General features: G+C 45.7%; 1 protein-coding gene across 6 annotated transcripts in view; it reads left to right on the top strand.

The window, feature by feature from the left end:
* The window catches only part of LOC106112831 (exocyst complex component 3-like protein 2), a 54,864-nt gene that overhangs the window by 11,900 nt on the left and 25,697 nt on the right, over positions 1–17,267 (top strand). For 2 of the 6 annotated variants that reach the window (XM_055800088.1, XM_055800060.1), the window contains exons 3-4: positions 426–513; positions 16,032–16,358. In XM_055800088.1, coding sequence (XP_055656063.1) covers positions 16,070–16,358 — 289 coding nt within the window. In that variant the 5' untranslated portion in view covers positions 426–513; positions 16,032–16,069. The other 4 variants (XM_027794623.2, XM_055800070.1, XM_055800077.1 and 1 more) reach the window with 3 other exon arrangements.

Here is a 17,267-nt window from a genome sequence, read left to right as displayed (position 1 = left end):
GCACCAGCTGCCTAACGCTTGGGACAGCTTTTGCAGGCTATGCAGCTTGTTCTTGTTTTAGCGTTGGCTGATCACTTAGGTATTGTCAGCTTTCAGCCGCTGAAGACAATGTGGGATGGAGCAACCTAGGTAAAACCAGATCCTGGCTAGTGCAGGCTATATGTTAGTTAGGGTATAAGAACATACTTAGGTCTTCTACCTGGGAAAGGCTTGTAACAAGCCTGCTGCTTTCTGTGCTGAGCGGGTACAGCTTCCACCTGCTGGGGTGCCAGTGGGGCACAGCCCAGAGGCTCGTGTGTCCTGTGGTATGTGTGTGGTGGCATGGTGGTGTAGCCATGGTTGCTATGGGGAGGAAGTATCCAGTTAATCCCCAACCCAGCTAATCTTCCGTGGCTAATTGGGGGTTGAATATGGTTGGTTTACAGTAAAAGCTGGCCTTTCTGAACACTTACAACCAGGCATAGCTCATCAGACATCAACAAAGTCCTGCACCGGACCCAAAATCGTGGGAAGGTATGTCTAATCTGCTGCCTGTCTTGTTCTGCTTATATATCTGTGTCCTTAGTATTGCCCTTGCCGGTGTTTGCTTATCTGCGACCTCCAGATGCCTTGCAGCAGATAGGTTGCTCAGCTAGACCTGCCCGCCCTCTGCTCACATCCCTGTATGTCCAAACAGCCTGCATGGGGGGGATTTCTGTGGGAAGAGTTGTGAGGGGGAGCTGATGCAGCAGATCTGTCTCCCAGGAAGGTCTCTAAGGCAATGCTTCAGGACAGGCTGTGTTTCAGTGGTGGTCGGTACAGAGAAGGGATACGCTTGTAAACAATATGAGTCAGCCCCCATACCACAGCTCCTGGTGGGAGGTGCCACATCTCCTGCCTGAAGGATTAGAGCCCTGCTGACTAATGAGGAGAGGTTTAAGGATGTTGTGGGATGGAGCTTCTCCCATGTAAAATTCATGGTGCTAGCAGGCCATCTTAAATAAAACATTACCCTCCCTGAAAAAGACACAAAGTCTTCATTTTCATCTCATGCTTTTTCCTAAAAAAAAAAAAAAAAAAAAAAAAAAAAGAGGATGTTTAAAGAATGAGGGAATTCAGGACTGTTTTGTGTGTGCCAGTCTGATGTGACCCTGAATCTGCTCTCACAGCAGGTTTGCACTGGAATGATGCATGCATGTTGTACATAAGGAAACACAGCAGTGAGGGGAACATCACTTTGGTTAGAGGAGAGGACTCATGCTTTCTGATTAGCAGAAGCAAATTTTTCACTTGCATTTTTCACCTCTGCAACAGTTTCAGATTCTGGGGTGGCTCCATGAACTTCAGTGACATAGTGCATGGTGCTGGTGGGCAACAGAGCAGACCTGCACCAGCTGTCTTCTTACCAGACAGCTGATAACCTGGCTCCCGTTACACCTCTTCTTCTGCTTTTTGTTTGCCAGCTCCCCTATGCCTGTTGTCCTGCATTCATTAGTACTTCTTCTGTTACTGACATCAGACTGTTTTCCTTGGGCTGCTCGTAACTGTCCTAGGGGTGTATACTGAAATTTCTAACGAAATTGTGAAAGTACCTTGAGCTAGTAAGGCATGATTATGTGGCCCTTCCTTTGTAACATGAGTTCTTCCTCTTATGGGAAGGCTGATAATTGAAGAAGAAGCTATTGTTTGTTGTTTTTACAAAAGGGTGTTGAGATAAATGGGAATCTGGCACCAACAAGTAACTGCGTAATTTCAGGAGAGTGACTGGAATGGCTGGAAAGCAGTTTTTGCTACTAATGACTGCAGAGAATAGTTGCTGCCTTCAGTTCTTTTTCAAGGCAGTATTAGTTTGATGATTTTAACAATAAGATAGAGAATGCATGTGTCAGTGACTGATAAAGTACATTTTATTTTTGTATGAATTGATTCCGAAAAAGCATAGTTACACAAAATGCAGTGCAACATCAGATGTGATGTATTGCAGGTGATAGGTAGCAGAAGTGACCCATGTGTGAGTCTTATGTGAGGGATGGAAAAAAAATTGAAAGTTTGGGCTATAAGAAGCTGTCTTCATAATATTTATCCCAGACCACTGGTTTTCCTGGGAGCAATGTTAGAATCATGTGGCATAGAAGTGTTAGATGATGACACAGTGACGCATGGCTAATCCTCCAGCCAGCTTGTATCGCCCAGGCTATTCCAGCAAATTTGAAGGGTATGTCCTATATTCTTAAAACTAAGCATCTCTGCATATGATTCTCACTCCCCCCCTGAAACACAGAGCTGAGTTCCCATGCTGTGCCACATTTAAGAGAGCCTAGCCTTTCACCATTCATTTGTGCTGTTTCTGTTTGCAGGAAAATCTACAGTTGCCTGCCCAGTGTGAAGGACGTAGCTTGTGTAGCTTTCTTTACAGTGCTTACTTGATATTCTGTGGCAGCATGGTCTTCGCTGGAGAAAGAGATGTTATTTCTAGTTTGCAAGTTGAATTGGATGCGGTCCAGTTGTCTTTGTCTCTGCCTATGTTGTTTCTTTTGAAGTTCTTGTTTCTTTTTTTAGGGGCAATCACCTAGACAGTACCAGCAGTTAGCTCCAGGAGCCAGGCTGCCTGGAATGGGAACTTCAGGGCTTGAGATCAATTACAAAGGACAGATGAAAACAGCTTTTCTGAATTTGAGTGTATGCACTGCGTTGGTGGATTGCCGAAGAGGCAATCGGGACCCCAAAAGGGCCCTAGTTCCTGGGGCAGCGATTCCTGGGCAGAGGCACAGGCAGAAAAGGTGTCAGCAAGCACCAGGCCCTCCCAGCCAGCTCAGCCCCTTCCCCGGTGGCCGGAGAAGCCTGTCCTCATGTTTTCATCCTCTCAGCAGCAAAATACTATGTTGCTTGCACAGTCTTAAAGCCAAGAGCCAGCAGTGTCTCCCAGCTGTGCAGAAGCCCTGGACTAGTGGTGGTGTCCTGCGCAGGTGGGCAAGCAAGACGCCCATGCAGGGCTCCCCTCCTGCCGAGATGACTTGCCCTAGCAAGCAGCTTTTGCCAGGGCCATTGCCTGATATGCAGCCTGTAAAGGCGCGTGACTCATTGGCCATAGAGTTGACCCTGTGCCCTCACAGGTCATATACATCTGATTTTTTTCATGTGAGTGGAAAGTCAGAAGACCTGTGGGCCTGGAGACTAGTTTCTGACACTTGGTGACAGCTAATTTCTGGAAATTTAGGCTGTGGTTCTTCTGCTGTGAAATACATGCATCAAAGTCTTAGCTACTCATTCTGATTCCTTCTGTTGTTGGTGGGGAGATTTAGGCAGTGCTGGTGTGCTGCTTGGCTGGCCTGTTTTGGACATCTGTATTCTCTCGAGAGGAAGGGCACTGCCCATGCCCATGCCTTTTTTCTGCTTATAAAAGCAGTCTGGATTATCGGCAGAGATGTAGAGTTCTTCACGCTGGCCATGCAAGGTTAGCAAAAGGATCCACATCCCCAGAACTTGAATCACCTGTTAACTCACGCCCTGGGCAAAGACTCTGGATTCCCCAGACAAGGCCAGATGAAAACCAGGCAGTTAGAGACCTGGACACAGAGGGTTGCTGCTAGGTCCTGACCATAGGGGCCCTCTCCCCCTCGAGGGGATCCACCCTGGCTTGGTTGTCTGATGGATATCTGTCTGGGTTGTGACCTCTAACTTGCTGAATGAAAAGCCGGTACAGGATTTCATTGCCTCAAGTTGTTTTGTTTGTGACAAGGAGTTACGAAGAGGTCTCAAAAAATGAACTTGAACCTCTGGACAAGTTTTCTGTTGCTGAACTTGGCTCTCCTGCTGACTTTGGTCTAGCTGCTGAGATCTTGGGTTTAGCCTTTCAGGAGTTGTGAAGATCTAAGTGCGATGTTTTCTGTCATCCTTCAAACTCTGCCCGATTCCCCACCTCCCATAACCCCCTGCATATTTTTTGCTCCATGTCCTTGTCCCCTGTTACCTGCATCACTGTCTTGCCTTTTCATAGCCTCTCCGTGCTCTTGTCTGGTTTGCTTTGCTCACTGCTGCGTGTGCTTGGTTTCATTGACTGCCAAGGTATGCAGCCTGCGAGATCTCTTGATTGAGTCTGACTTTGCCTTTTAAGAAGAGGCCTGAGATCTCAGTAACCCACCCAAAGAACTGAAAAAACAAACCACCCCAAACAGGACAGACAGGAAAATATACAGTGGATCTTTCTGTGCTCTCATAAATAAAAGGCAGACAATCACATGGTTTTCTAAAAATAATACCCATAGCAAGCGGTTCAGTAGGAATAATACTGACCTAGTTTGCATATTGCCCACATGCAAAAAGTAAGTTGGTGAGGAAAACCCAATTGCCCAATGCAGTATTTGCATTTGCTGAACCAGATCTGAATTGAGAGGTGGTTAATTAGATCTTACATTCTCCCCTCAGCAGCCCCTCTGGAGGCTTCAGAGAAGGAGGGAAGGGGGGATGCTCCCTGGCAGCATAGCCCGCAGCAGGTGGGCTGGATGTGTGGGTTGTGCCTGTGTGGTGCAGCAGTGAGGGTCCGCATGAGCAGAAGTCCTCTTCTGTAGACTCGGTCTGGGATGTTCATGTCTTGACAAAGGGCAGAATATCTTTGTGATCAGAGGACCTGCATTTATGTATGTTAATTTAGCTTTCTGTCTCCATCTGTGAGGCACATCAAAACATTTTGGTATTGAAGGAAACTTCCTTTGACTGCTCAGCTCCTGCCCACCCCAAGGACTTGGTCTGTGCTCCTGTCCTTGTCCCTACAGCCAGCACTGCAGTGTAGCCCTGGGGTGGGAGCTGTACTTTGGGGGATATGCAGGTGTCTTGCACTAGCCCCTGCCTGCCAGCTCCTTATCCCCCTGAGGGAGATGCTGCTCAGGTGCTGGCCTGGACCTGGAGCTGCTCTTTGTGGGCAGCTCAGCATCAGTGACAACAGTGACAGCAGCCATCAAGGGCTAGCATCAAGCTGGTGTCCCTCACAGTGATGGACATCCTCAGTGTCCCCCGATCACTGGTGAGTATTACTGGTTAATATGAAAGGTTACTGGCCTGGCTTATGGAGGGGCCCAGGAGGATCCTGGGGGGATGGGGAGTATGATTGTAGACAAAATGGATTGGTGGCAGAGGCAGGAAGAAAAGGACTTGGAGGTCCTTACTCCAGGGCTGACCAGCCTTTCTGTCCCTCTGAGCCACATACCACCACCATTACATGAGTGCCACAGAATGCAATTCCAATCTCTTGGAGGACTGGCACATGGAGAAGCGTCCTGTGTGGTTCAGCAGTAGGACATGGCATTGCCTTGTCCTGGCCTTCCTAGCTTCCCAGAGGTGATGGATGTGTGCTGTGCCTGCAGCTGGATCCCATCACGACCTGGCAGCATGGGGCTCAGCAGACCTCACTTGCTCATTTCCTCTTGGCACAATGTGAGCCAGCACTCCTTGATCCAGCACAGCCTCACTGCTGGCAGCCCCGGGGGCAGGAGCTGCCTCCAAGCTGCCGGAAAGCCGCGGGTGGCAAGCTGGTCACCCCACTGTGCGGTCGTGTCCTCCACGGCTTTGGCACATCTCAGCCTCTCCATGGAGCTGTGGCTGCCTGGGATGCTGCTGCGTGTGCTGAAATGAAGGCTGCAGCCCTTTCCTGACTCTGAAATGAAAGCAGAAGTGTGTCAGGGAGCGCTTTGTGTTGATACGGGTAAAACTCTTTTACGACAAACTGATGGCATAGCTTTCCCTTAAGATTATATCCTTTTTCTTTTTTTAACCCCTCTCTCATAATAAGCGATACATGAATTTCTGACTCTCCGAACAGCCTTGATGCTGGGAAATGCTCTCATTCAGGCAGAGAATCTAGGTCAGCTGTTTGTAAGAATAGATCAAGCCTTCATTGAATGCAGTGGATGGGCCTTCAGCAGGACGGGCTTTTTTCCTGGCTTGTTTTGTTCATAACGAGCTCCAAAAGTTGACAGGCGTTTTCTGGATGGCAACTATAGCTTCCTGCCAGCAGGCTAGATGCAGGCGTTACTGATTCAGTGCATCATAGGGGAAAATCAATAATATGAAATATTAATTGTGATTTTAAAATATTTTTTAACCTAAGATGGGGAACTAACTCAGTAATGAAGACCTGTACCTATGTTCAAGAGGACCTGATTCATGAGATGATACATTATGAAGATAGGACTTAAATTTTTTCTCTGATTCTGCACCTATAAATAACTGTTCTTACATATGGCATCTAATTATTTGATTGCATATGCAGATTAGATAGTAATTTACATGCTGTTGTCAATGACAGCCACTAATAGCACTGGCAGTTATTTGCAGGCACATACAGTAATGCCAAAGGGTTTAAATATCAGTCAGTACCTGCCATACATACCAATATCTCTCCCCATCTCTTCCCTTCAAAAAATGTTAGAATAAATGAATATCACATGTTAGAATAAATAAAATGTTAGAATAAATCAGTAGCTGCCGCTTCTTGCAACTAGTTGTACCACTGCAGATCCATTGTGTTAATATTTTATGTAAGACTGCAGTCCAGTTTGGAGTTCCTGATTATCTGTGTGTGATGGCCCCCCAGGACTGGGAAGCAAGAGGAAAGAAAATGTTAATAAGCTTTTTCTCAGTTGTATTTACATGTGCAAAGGGTGGGGGAAGGCAACTGCAGACACGAAGGACTCACATCCCACTTGTACAAAGTGGCATCTGTAACCACTGTGATCTAGAAGATATTTTACAGTTCTTTGGCTTTCCTTTTGCATAGACCTAAATGGTTACCCAGGGTAAGGTTAGTAGGAATCAGGGCTAGAGTGCCCAGTTCAGCTTCTTGTCCTCATTGACAAAATCAGTGCAGTCTTCTCTTCCCTGATGCAAAACAGCTTTTGAGCATGAAAGCTTCTATTTTGCTGCCATTTAACCCATTTTGCCCACTGAAGTTATATTTAACTGGGAAGAGTGCGGTAACAGCCGAAGAGACCTCAGTGAATATATAACCATTATTGGGCTTAGAAGCTCCCCATTAAAACCTTGTGCAGAAAATACCATGAAAAACTCATTCATTCAAACAAACAAGCTCCAAGGCAGCTGCCTTAAAATCCAACGATTCTGTGCTGTATCAAGATCAGCTATATTAAATTGGTTTGCAGTTTGTGCAATTTGAAGATGTTGACTCCAAGCCATTTGTTGTCATGTAGCCATGGAGTGTACAAACACCACTCCACACCACTGTTTCCTGCTCACTAAACAGATCTGTACAGCTAAAAGGCTGAATATTATCTTTGAAATAGTCAATTACTTAAATCCTTTGTTGGAATGTGGCCTTAATGCTCTTATTAATTGAGTTTCAAGAATCTTGGCTTTTGACAGCCAGTAAATAACACATGCTGGAGATCTAAGGTCACAACAGTACAGATAACATGCTTGTTCAGGGTGGGAACAAATAGTGGTTCCTTTTAAAATTTGCTTTATAATTTAGAAACATCCTCACAAGTTACAGAATTTTGGTTCCTTGAGGATCACATCTTCTTTGCAGAGAAAAAAATTGCATTAAGTGATGAACGTCAGCAGAGTGGTTGCAACGAAGGCGGCAGAGGAACGCTGCCAATGCGCTGGCAGTCAGTGCTGTGCAGCTCTCGGGAGCTGGGTTAGTGTCTCTGAATCTTTATTTAGCGCTCCCTCCACTTTGCAGAGAGTATCTCAGTGATCAGAGAAGTGGGAAGCAACGGAAGGATGAGATACATCCTGATCCTGGCAGCAGATGAATACATGACAAATACTCTTCCCTTTCCTTTATCTTGCTTGCACCTGATGCCTCCCCCTCCAACTTGTGCTCATCTCTTGCTTTGTCGGCATTTCTTTCATTTGTGTAGAATGGGTGAGAAAGAGTGGGTCAGTAAATGGTGAAGACTCTCAGACATCACAGAATCATAGAAAAAAGACCCGTAAGATCATTGAGTCCAACCGTTAACCCAGCACTGCTGAGCCCACCACTAAACCATGTCCCTAAGTGCCACATCTACACATCTTTTAAACACCTCCAGGGATGGTGATTCCACCACTTTCCTGGGCAGCCTGTGCCAGTGCTTGACAACCCTTTCAGTGAAGGCATTTTTCCTAATATCCAATCTAAACCTGCCCTGGTGCAACTTGAGGCCATTTCCTCTTGTCCTGTTGCTTATATGGGAGAAGAGACCGACACTCACTGCCACATCTCCTCTAAATGTGTTTCTAGTTTTGGAAGAAAACATGGTGGTGCAGTGTAAATGTTTTACCACCATGTATTTGGGAGGCCTGCTTTTTTCAGCCTGCACTCCTGTTGATAAAAATTTAATACTTTTCTTTGTGCTTATGCAGAGGTCCTCCTCAGGGTATTTTTCTGAAACCATTTCAGAGGTGATTAGCTCTCTCCTAGGACCCTTTTGGATTCCTCTTGCTGTAGCAAACCCCTCACTGTAGCTAGCTCACTCCAGTGTTTATAGGTTGCAGAAATCTTTTAAAACTGGCCTTCTTACAGTGTGATATGGCATCTTCTCGGATATCCTGAGCTTTACCAGGGCTAGTGGCTAAACCAGCTCCCTGCTCACTGTGGGGTGGGAATGGAGTTGTTACTCAGACTGTCCAGAAGCAACGATGGGAGATGCTACGTGCTGAGTGTTTCTGAAAATGTGATTTATTTAGGTGTCTGTATGAAAGCTCTTTTCCCTCACCTCCTCTCCTAAACAACCCATCTGCTGTGTCAAAGTGTTCAGCAATGTTAAGGTACCCATCCCATACACCGACTCCTTTGGCAGCGCAGGTGTGTGGGGCCTTCCTGCCTTAGTTTGTAGCCAGAGATACCTGCCGTGAATGTTGAGTGGAAAAGTGGTTGAATTTTGATCTTGCAGTAATATTTAAATGTGCCCAGCTCCTATCTGAGAGGTCTCAGCATGTCCTGGAAGCCAGTCGGTAGTTAAGATTTTTACCCTCCAGATGGTGTCTGGCAGATGTGCCTGTGGAGCCATTGTCAGGGTGGTGGGGGTGAAACATGGCAAACTGGAAATTACACAATCACTGGCCTCTTGTGGCAGCAGGAAAAACATGCAAATGATGTAATGTAGATTTTCAGTCCCAAATCTCTGCATATGCTGCTCCGTGTAGAGCTGTGAGTACAGACGTGTGTAGGAAGTTTCCTGTAAAGTTGAACATAAAAGTTTTTACTGCTGGAAAGAATCTATGTAAAAACGCACAGAGGAATCTTGTCAATCTAAGCCAAATGAAAAGACTCAAATAAAATAATTTTAGGCTTGTCTGTCCAAATGGAGATGGAATATTCATAATACAAGGTTTCAACACCCCCCCACCCCCCCCACCCCGAAATCCATGAAATCATGGATCATCCTGAAAAGACACATGGTGGTGGTTGAGGTAACGCATTCATTACCACATTAGCAAACAATATCCATAATTTCTTTTTTAAGAAAGCTCTTTCCATCCCAAGGATAGCAAGCATCATTTAATTTGTAGTTTCCCTCTGGCATACCTGCCCCTGGAGCCTTCCTTGGATAACTCTTCAGATAACTTGCAGGATTAGACACCAAGCTGTTGGGTCGCTGCTCCTCTAGGGCTGTGACCAGACTGACAGCCTGTAGCACTGCGGTGGTTTCTGTTGCAGAAACTTCCCACAGCTGCTCTCCAGGACTTGGGCTTTCTGAGCACTGAAGAGACAAGCGGGACCCTGAATAACAGGAGATAAATTTTCCTGATATTTTTTGAGTCAGAGAGGCCAGGCCTCCTGTCCTTCAAACCCCTCCTTGGGAGAGTATATATACTTTGCAATTTGGCATGGGGTATATATTGTCTATGTTGTTTATATAGAAGTATATATGGTAGGAGAATGAGGTCAGACAGTATCTCTTCTACAGCTGCTGCCTATGCAGAACTCTGGATGCCCTGGAAAAACACAGATTTCATCAGCCTGCCTCACTTTTCAGCCCGTATGTTTTCTATGCCAGCTGCTTTCCCTGGCAACTTGCTGTCTGTGGAGAAACTGGAAAATAGCCCTCAAACCTTTACGGAAACTTCACGTCCTGCCCAGCCCATGCTGTAGAAAGCAGTGGGGGGCTTTTACCAAACTGTCCTTCATGGGGCAAGGGGATGGAGCCCCCCAGCTCCATCCCCTCTTTGACCTGGGCCTGCAGGCCCCCTCTGCTCCCCACATCCCCTGTCCCTCCACACCAGTAATGCAAAGCCAGCCACTGGCCTCCCAACAGAGCCAGAGGGGGCACGGAAACTGGAAGCTTTGTCCTGTGCCCTCCCCACAGTTAAATATAACCTAACTCCAAACACAGCCTCAGGTCTATTAAATATGTGAAAGTTAACACCTTTGCTTTGGAATATTTTATTAGCCCAGCATTTCATTGAACCTAGCTGCCCATTTTTGTGGTCTGGAGAAACTACTTTTTAACCAATCTGTATTGTGCTATGTAGTCTATCTGGTGGATAAATTTTTCTCCCTCTTCCACTGATGCTGAAAGAAAACAGAAGGAAGTTGCAATTACTACAGTATCCTCAGACCTTGCTGGAGGCCTGTGGGGCAAAATCAGGGAGTGGGAATTTCCAGCTTTGACCCAGTTTCTTTACTGAAGACTAAGCTGCTGCTTCAGGAAGTATTGCTTTATTCTGCTCTTACTGTGTCAACAGGATATTCTGAATGCAGGGATTTTTAGGATATTCAAACATTCCTATTGCTTGGCTTCCCACAGTTAATCTTTAAAATTTTGAAGGTTGTGTGATTTATTTGTTATTACTACTATTGTTGTCGTTGTCAAAAGGGTAAACATCTTCCTTAAAGCAATGCTTGTTTCATTCTGAAAAGGGAAAACCAAAAAAACCCCACCTCCAAACCCAGAATTAGGCAAAATCCCCAGGAATTAGCTAAAAATGTTCCAAAGGAATGGCAAAATAGGTTACTAATTAAGTGAAAATTGAGGTCAGTTTGAAACAGGGTCCTCACAATCAGGAGTCAAACAGAGGCAGCACAAATTGTACCTCACACCCAAATGTGTTTTGTTTCAGTATTCAGGGCAGGGGAAGGGGCAATATTCAGTTCTTGGGGGAACTTATTCTTAGGACTTCAGTGTGGTTTCTGAAACTGCTGGGACCATGCAGCCTGTATGTCAATCCATCTCTCTGTCCCCTTCACACGAACTGAATTCCTCCAATTTCAGACAAGTCCAGAGGATGACAGCAGTCTCAGACTAACTTTTGCAAAATGGGATTAAGATCAGTGGCTGAGCAGAGAAGAGCGACTCCAGTAATGTCTAGTAAGACATGCCTAGTAAGAGAAAGGCAGAACCCCCTTCTTTTGCTTTTGCTCCAACGATGTCCATCGGGCAGCCGCGGCAGCTCCAAATTAGCTCCAAACTCACAGCTCTTTGGCCCGTTTGTGGTAACGCAGGTCTCGGGGAGGTGCGGGGGGTGCAGCCTGGGGTGAGGAGGCACCGCAGGGCAGCAGCTTTGTTTCAGCTGCTGCTGTGGGGAAGGTTGCTTGTATTAAATATTTGTGCTGCACACACACAGGTTAGCTGGAGAGTAAACAGGGGATTTGGTGAGGAGACAAGGAGACCGTGTCTGTGTACCTTCAGATTGAGCTGCTGGGTGGAGTCTCTTGTGTCTAATAAGAGCTGAGTTCATGCCATGTTCTGCTGTTCCTCAGCAGGAGCAGTGAAGGTCTACCCTCTCCCCTCAGCCACATATTTTCATGAAGTATGTGAGGATGTACTGTTTTGTGCCAGCCACTCTCAGTCAGTTTGGTTAAAACTAGCTTTAGAATTGCTTAAAATTGACTTAAAACCCACTGAAGGGCAGGGCATCAGGTGAACATAGACATGCGTGCAACCTGTGGCCGCATTGTCTCATTTCTTTAGGAAATGGGGTTATCCTTAGCATATAACTATATGCTGTCCACAGAACAATAAACAGCTGATTTTGCACAATTAACAAAGGCACCTCGTGCGTATGACCATTATAGCAATGCCAGCTGCAGTGTCAAACTGGAGGGGGAAAGGTATTTTTGTTTTGTTTATTTATTTGTTTTCTTTCTCTCCAAAAAGCCTACCTTGCTTATAACGCAGACTGGCTGCTTTTTGATTGCCGATGAAATCAAAGATGCTGCGTGTGGGTGGAGGAACACATTGTCAGACTACAGCATAGCTTCACAAAGCGGTTTTGCTTGGATTTATATCCTAGGGAACAACCATGTTTCTGTGTCCTGCTCTGCATGTTTTATCATCGTAATAAATATTCCTTTCTGCCATCTTTCATGCCTTTGGTTCAAAGTGGTGGAGGGTAGCAGCACGTTCTGGAAACAGAGAAGGAGGCAAAAAAACCCTCCAGATTTTTCTTTTCAGATATTGCAGATCCAGCCCGCCTGTGAGGACCAAGTGTATTTCATATGACAGATGCTACTGAGCACAAAGTTGTCGTTGTATATGCCTGACCACATTCATGTGGAGTCCTTGTGAAGCAAGCAGGGACATCACTGTCTTGGTGGGATTGGAATATTAATGTAATTGGACTCTTGCAAAGTAATTTAATTTGAAGTGCTAATAGTCTGACTTCATCCGATTAGCATCCAGACCAAGCAGCTATTGTTTAAGTCAGGCACACAATCTGCTTATTATGAAGAGATTTTTATCTATATAGGCAAAAGAAATGGGAAGTAGCAAGAGAGTTAAGTCAACAGAGAAACAATATAAAAATTTATCTGAGAGATTCACTTGCTTAGTGAAAGATCCCAAAGACAAAGGAGTTACAGTTTTACCAGAGATAGAAAGACAGAGTCTCAGTGATGTGGGGAGGTTGTGGGCTTTTCCAGGAGCTCCAGGCAACGGGGGAAACTCCTGAGCACTGGGGATGTTCCCAGAAGACAAATTGCTCCTCTTTCGCAGTGAGCGTAGCAAGGGTCAGGGCAGGAAGGAGAATGACCCCCTAGAGAACGTCACGCTGTGGATAAATAGAGGCATTGAAACACCAGGAAGAAGGAGGGGGCGGGCTTCCAAGAAGTGGCTTTTGAGGAAGAAGGTCATTTGGTACACCTGACAAAGGAGGTTGTTCAGAAGCAGGACTGTGCTTGTTATGGTGCTGTGTCCTTGTGGTTTCGGACTGCCCTTCTTTCTGCTTGGAAGGACTCCCCTTGGATGGGCAGCTCAGGAGCCCATGGAAGGGACAAGTGAAATGTAGCAGTGCCCTGATTCCCCTGCCCAAAATGATGGCTTTGGACAGTGAACAATCCCTTTGCATTATGTTAACACTTCGTGAAACACCTTTGTTCTGGTTTGATCTTGACACTTTGCAGCTCCTCTGCTGTAAAGGTGTAGCTTCCCCTGGGACTCTGCTTGTCTAGGCATAAAACCATTCATGGAAGCACTGAGGTAGAGGATGTTCCTAGAGATTCACATCACCCCCATATTTTAGCTGCAGAACTTTACCCTGAGCAGTAAGCCAGCATGCGAGACAGAGGGGAGAGACCTGTGCACCCTGCATGTTCTGTCAAGACTCAGTCAGAAAAGCAGACTGCAGGTGGCCTTTTGGCAGCTCCTGTGTGGCATGTCCTCTCCTGGTACAGCACATTCCCCCTCAGCGATGCCACCCTTCAACCCTTGCCTTTGGGAAAGAGTTGCAGGCAGAGGTGTGCCGAGCAGGTGACGATGGACTGCTGCTCCCGCCGCAGCAGAAGGAATTGAGCTCATGCTCCTGCTAGGCTCAGTGCCCACAGTCAGAAAGGTCACCCCTACTTGCTGTCCCTTCACAGGGTGCTCATAGCTGCCTGCGCCCCTGGGCAGCTGCTTGCTTTGCCTGTACGCACACATTGCCCCCGGTTTGTGAACAAGGTGAAGGTAGAACAGACGAGCCAGCTGGGTTGTTGGTGCTGTGGTGCTCTGATGGGGTATGCCCTGAGGGCACTTTCGTCTTGGGGAGTGTCTACCATGGCTTTGATTGAGCGGGCCATGGAGTAAGAGATGGCTCTAGCCTCAGGAAGGCTTAGTCACTCTCCGCTTTCCACAGGCTCATATTGTGTTCCCTTGAAAGAAGCTTTCTGGGAAAATACAGCAATTCCCATATATCACGTTGCCCCAGTTTAGGGCATGATCTGCAGTTGTAGTGTGTTCAAAATCAGTATACTGCAGAGAATCTTGCCTGCAGGACTGGCAATTTGACATCCAATTTCCCTCCACAGAGAAGTCAAGGGAAATGTTTTTTGTTAGAGCCAGGCTTGTTGGAAAAATGCTGATGAAGTGAAACATAAACACATTGCGCTGGAATTTTCATGGGAAAATATTGCTGAAGGGTTTCAGCATGCCTGGAATGCATCTTTGCAGTACCAACCCTCTCACTCCATCTTGTATTCATATACACCGCAACTATAGTATTCCAAAGGAAACATTTTAACTTCAGCAGATTAAAAATTAAGGTCAAAATGGAATGTACATAAAGCCTCTCAATTTTCAACTTTTTTCACAACTTGGGAAAACACTGGATTTTGCAACCTCAGTGTTTCCTACTGGCAACAGATCAAATGTGTGACCACTGCTGTCATTTCTGTTTGTCCTTCCAAATGAAATGTATTTATTTCCTCCTCCCTATTGTTAGTAATGAATCAAACGGCTCCATGATAACATGCTGGTGGAATTAATCACTGAGTAAAAGAGCCAGAACAACATAACATTTACTTGGTTTCCAAGTAGGGAACTGGTGGAATTTTACTGTTATGAAAATGTAGAAAATCTTGGAAGAAACTGCAGACGTTAAACCCAGAAAGATGAATGCACATATTTGGAACAATCTAGATGCTGTGTGGAAAAATTGCCAATTAAATTAATACCCCCCAAAATCATTCTTGAATAACGTGTGGTGTTGAATCAGTACAGCTTGTCATGGCTAATACAAGACTCCTCTGTCCTCAGCTGATGAGAATCCTCAAGTTCTTGATTTCATTTTTGTAATAATGGACTGGAGAAATAAACCCCAGTTGTAACTATCCAGCAAAGAGAGGACGGTAAGCACAGCATTTCAACTTATCTCATGTAGTGTCTTTCTCACAACATTGCAGGGACTTCTAAAAAATCCATTTTAAATACAAGCTCCTGGATTTAAATGATGCTTTCTGTGCAAGAATTTGCTCTGAGGCTTATGGCCAGAACGTTTAGAAGCTCTGGACTCACCGGGATGGCCCTTGCACTAAGCAGGCATACATCTCCTTTCTTTTCACTGGATTGGTGAATAGGCCTATACGTGTGCATCCACGTATGGGCACACCTACACACACACACATTTATGGTGGATTGCTGCAGTGTTATGCTATTTAAATATGTGTGTGCATATAAATATAAAATAATACATAATAGCGTCTATAGTTGCTGGGAAATTGCACAATCCAGAAGGCTGAGATCACTCTTATCTCCTCTGAATGGTGCTGCTAAAACATCAAAACCAATACCTGTTCTCTGGGGCTTTACTTCCCTGTTGGCTAACACTAGGCTTGCTGGGAGGTAAGGAAAAAACTGGCTCCAAAGCCAAGTGTGATCTCCTTGCCAAAGAAGAGCTCAGGTGCAGCCGGGACACGTGGGGTGGGTGGAAAGTGAAACTATTAATAGAATCTATTGAAAGCTATCCTATTCATAGAACCTTCACAGAAACTATTAATAATCAACCCCCTTAAACTGATAGGATTGTCATCGAATCACCTGGCAGCATGCAGGGGTGTTTTAGTCATTTAGAAAATGCTGAAAATCCCGCTGGCTTTCCCCCAGTGCTTGTGGTTAGGTGGTGTATGAGGTTTTTGACATTATTTTCCTAGAAGAGAGAGATATTGCGTAAGCGGGCTGGCAGCCTATAAAGATGTCCTCAGTCAGCACAGGCAGGGACCAGGTTAGACTTCTCTGAAGGCAGCTGAATCCTATAGCTGCACAGAAAAAAGAAAAAATTTGAGGAAAAATTACTTCTCTGGGAGACAGCCCCTGAGACCAACTCTCATAGAAGTATTTCTGATGTTTTCTTTCTGATAGTATTCCCAGCTGGACAGAAAGCACCTGAACCTGCTTGGATGATGAGGAAGACAATGTATTCCTGGGGACCCTTCGCAGGAAGAGGCAGCAAGTGGGAGCAAATGGCCGGGGAAAATGCAAGGATGCTGCCCAAGGCCACGCACGAGGAGAGAAAGAAGCAGGAATTGAAGAGGAGAGGGAAACTGAAAACCATGGCAGGCAAATTGCTAAAGGCTGTGGCTAGTGGGAAAGAGATAGTGGAGGAGAAGGCTGGCGGTGAGGATGTGGCAAGGAGTTTGCTGAAGATGGAAACCAGTAGGAAGAGAGCGGGGGGAGAGATGCCTGCAGGTAACCTCAAAGTTATCTCTGGGTCCAGTTCTTGACTTTCCCTGCCACTCCCAGGCCTGCAAGCTCTCCTTTTCATTAGCTTCTGGAGCAGGTGCTTTGCACTTTCCTCCACCTGAGTTCTTGTCCTTTCTGAATGGTGCACTTACTTATCTGGAAACTAATGTATTTCACTTTCCCTTTGCCTCACAAGTATTTCTTTTTGCTGTTCTTATTTTTATCCCTGCAAAGACTCCTGATGTGTCTTTGAGAAAGATGATATAAGTGTGACTGACACCCTGTTGGGTGTGACTGCTGTTCTTCCACTGATGGGGATGGACAGGTAGGTTATATGTGGGCTAATTGTACCAAGTGACCATTACTTATATGTTGGGCATATCGAGGCAGGATGATTGCAGCTTGCTAGACCCCTCCTGAAGAGCTTGCCCGTTGCTTTGCTGAAGATCCTTGCATCAACCTTTCTCCATTTTGTGTCACGTTCCTCCCTCCAGTCCCGTTTGATTTAATTCTTTCTACACAGACAAGGTGTTTCCATAGAGGAAAGTTAGGATACAGGCGAAAGATAATGGAAGCTCATACTCTTTCATTCTTCACTCTACACCCAGAGCTGTGTCCTGAACTGTTTTCAGCATCCCACTGCTTGTGGCCTTGCTTAACATTCCCTGGGTTCTCATCAAACTTGATTTTTCCTCTGAGCTCCGTTCCAGATACCTTTGGGCAAATACTCTCAACCATTTGTTGCTCAATTTTGTCATCTGTAAAATGCACAGAAAAAAAATGGTAGCTCTGTGCAGCTATTGTGACATTACATTTAACTCCTAGTGATGGGCTGGGTGTGACGAGTAAGATTCTTTGGAAGCAAGCAGCGGTGAAAAACTCCTTCCAGCTTCTGAACTTTGAAGATTTCGTAGC

The sequence above is a fragment of the Falco peregrinus genome, chromosome 1 (assembly GCF_023634155.1).
Source record: "Falco peregrinus isolate bFalPer1 chromosome 1, bFalPer1.pri, whole genome shotgun sequence".
Lineage (NCBI taxonomy): Eukaryota > Metazoa > Chordata > Aves > Falconiformes > Falconidae > Falco > Falco peregrinus.
The sequence above is the reverse complement of the archived record's forward strand: the minus strand, read 5'-3'. Positions and strand labels throughout refer to the sequence as shown.